Consider the following 1311-nt stretch of genomic DNA (forward strand, 5'->3'; position numbering starts at 1 on the left):
GGGGGTCTGGCTCTCATGGGGAGTCGGGGGGGAGCATGGGGCACTCTCTCCCGCGGGGAGGGTGAGAATGGGGGACTCGCTCCCGCGGGGAGTGGGGGGGGGGAGCATGGGGGGCTCCCCCCCACGGGGGGGTGGGGGGGGGGGGAGAATGGGGGACTCGCTCCCATCGGGATTGCTTACAGCAAAGACGTACTGAATGGGGAATCTGGATAAAGACACGAGGGGGAGAGAAATCGAGGCGTAGGGGCAGGAAGATGTGGAAGAGGCCAGTGTGAAGCCCAAAGGGCAGGGAACAGAGGGGCTGAACGGCCTGTACCAGAGCTGGCCATGCCACTCGACGTGGGTAAGAGATGCCAATTGATGGGCCTGTACCTTTGTCCTGATAGGCTCTCGCTGAAATGCTGAAGGAGAACTCAACGCTGACTAGCCTTAATATTGAGTCCAACTTCATTAGCGGCGCTGCGATGGTGGCTATTGTAAAAGCGATGAAAGAGAACACGACCTTATTGGAGCTGAAAATCGACAATCAGGCAAGTGCCCAAACGACCCCTGAGCTCCGAAACTCCGGTAGACATCACCCTGGAGTCTCGGGGAAAAGGAGGTTGGTGACAGAGCAGATGCGTTGGCCGCTTGGTAGAGTCGTTGTGACTGGTAACGGGCAAATAGAACCACCCCCCCACCCCCGGCTCTTGAAGAATGGAGGGGAGGCTTGGAGAAGGTCTCGCTTAACGTTGAGCCCATCTTATAAGAGGTCACGACTCAATCAGGAAGAGTTGGCACAGTTTCGGGTGAGGGAAATACAGTCTTAGTCGGTACTTTGGACTCTATTGAAGGGATACTGCCCACTCTAGGCAAAAGGGGAGACCCCGTAGATGGACTTGGGTTTCTAGATGTCCCATGTCAACATTTGTTGGCACCATGTGAGAGCTCGAGGCAGCAGGGGCCAGTGTAGGAGCGTGGACTGAAGACTGGCTGGGTAAAGGAAAACAGAGAGTGTGTCGTTTATAGAATGTCAGGATGTTACAAGTGGGTTCTGGGCTGTACCCTATGCTTTTTATTGCGACTTACATCAGTGACGTAGAGGAGAGGATTGAAGAGACATTGATGTATACACATTGAAGACCGCGAGATAGGTAGGAAGGTATAAAAAGAACAGGGAGGTTGAAGATGGATATAGACAGGTTGGAATGAGCGGGCACAAATTTTGTAGATAACACACTCTCCCTGGGTACGGGCTCCCACACACACACTGACTCTCACTGGGGTACAGGGTCCCACACACACACACTGACTCTCACTGGGGTACAGGGT

The 1311-nt window shown here is 54.3% G+C and overlaps 1 protein-coding gene across 1 annotated transcript in view; it reads left to right on the forward strand.

Moving 5' to 3' along the window:
- The window catches only part of LOC125488332 (leiomodin-1-like), a gene marked incomplete at its 5' end in the record, with an annotated part of 4839 nt that extends 3545 nt beyond the window's left edge, over positions 1-1294 (forward strand). The window contains one exon of the mRNA XM_048621302.1: positions 387-1294. Within this exon, the coding sequence (XP_048477259.1) occupies positions 387-809 (423 nt within the window). The remainder of the gene's footprint in view (positions 1-386) is intronic.
- Positions 1295-1311: the final 17 nt, after the last annotated feature.

The sequence above is a fragment of the Rhincodon typus genome, unplaced genomic scaffold (genome assembly GCF_021869965.1).
Source record: "Rhincodon typus isolate 14 unplaced genomic scaffold, sRhiTyp1.1 hic_rhity00000439, whole genome shotgun sequence".
In the NCBI taxonomy this organism is placed as follows: Eukaryota; Metazoa; Chordata; class Chondrichthyes; order Orectolobiformes; family Rhincodontidae; genus Rhincodon; species Rhincodon typus.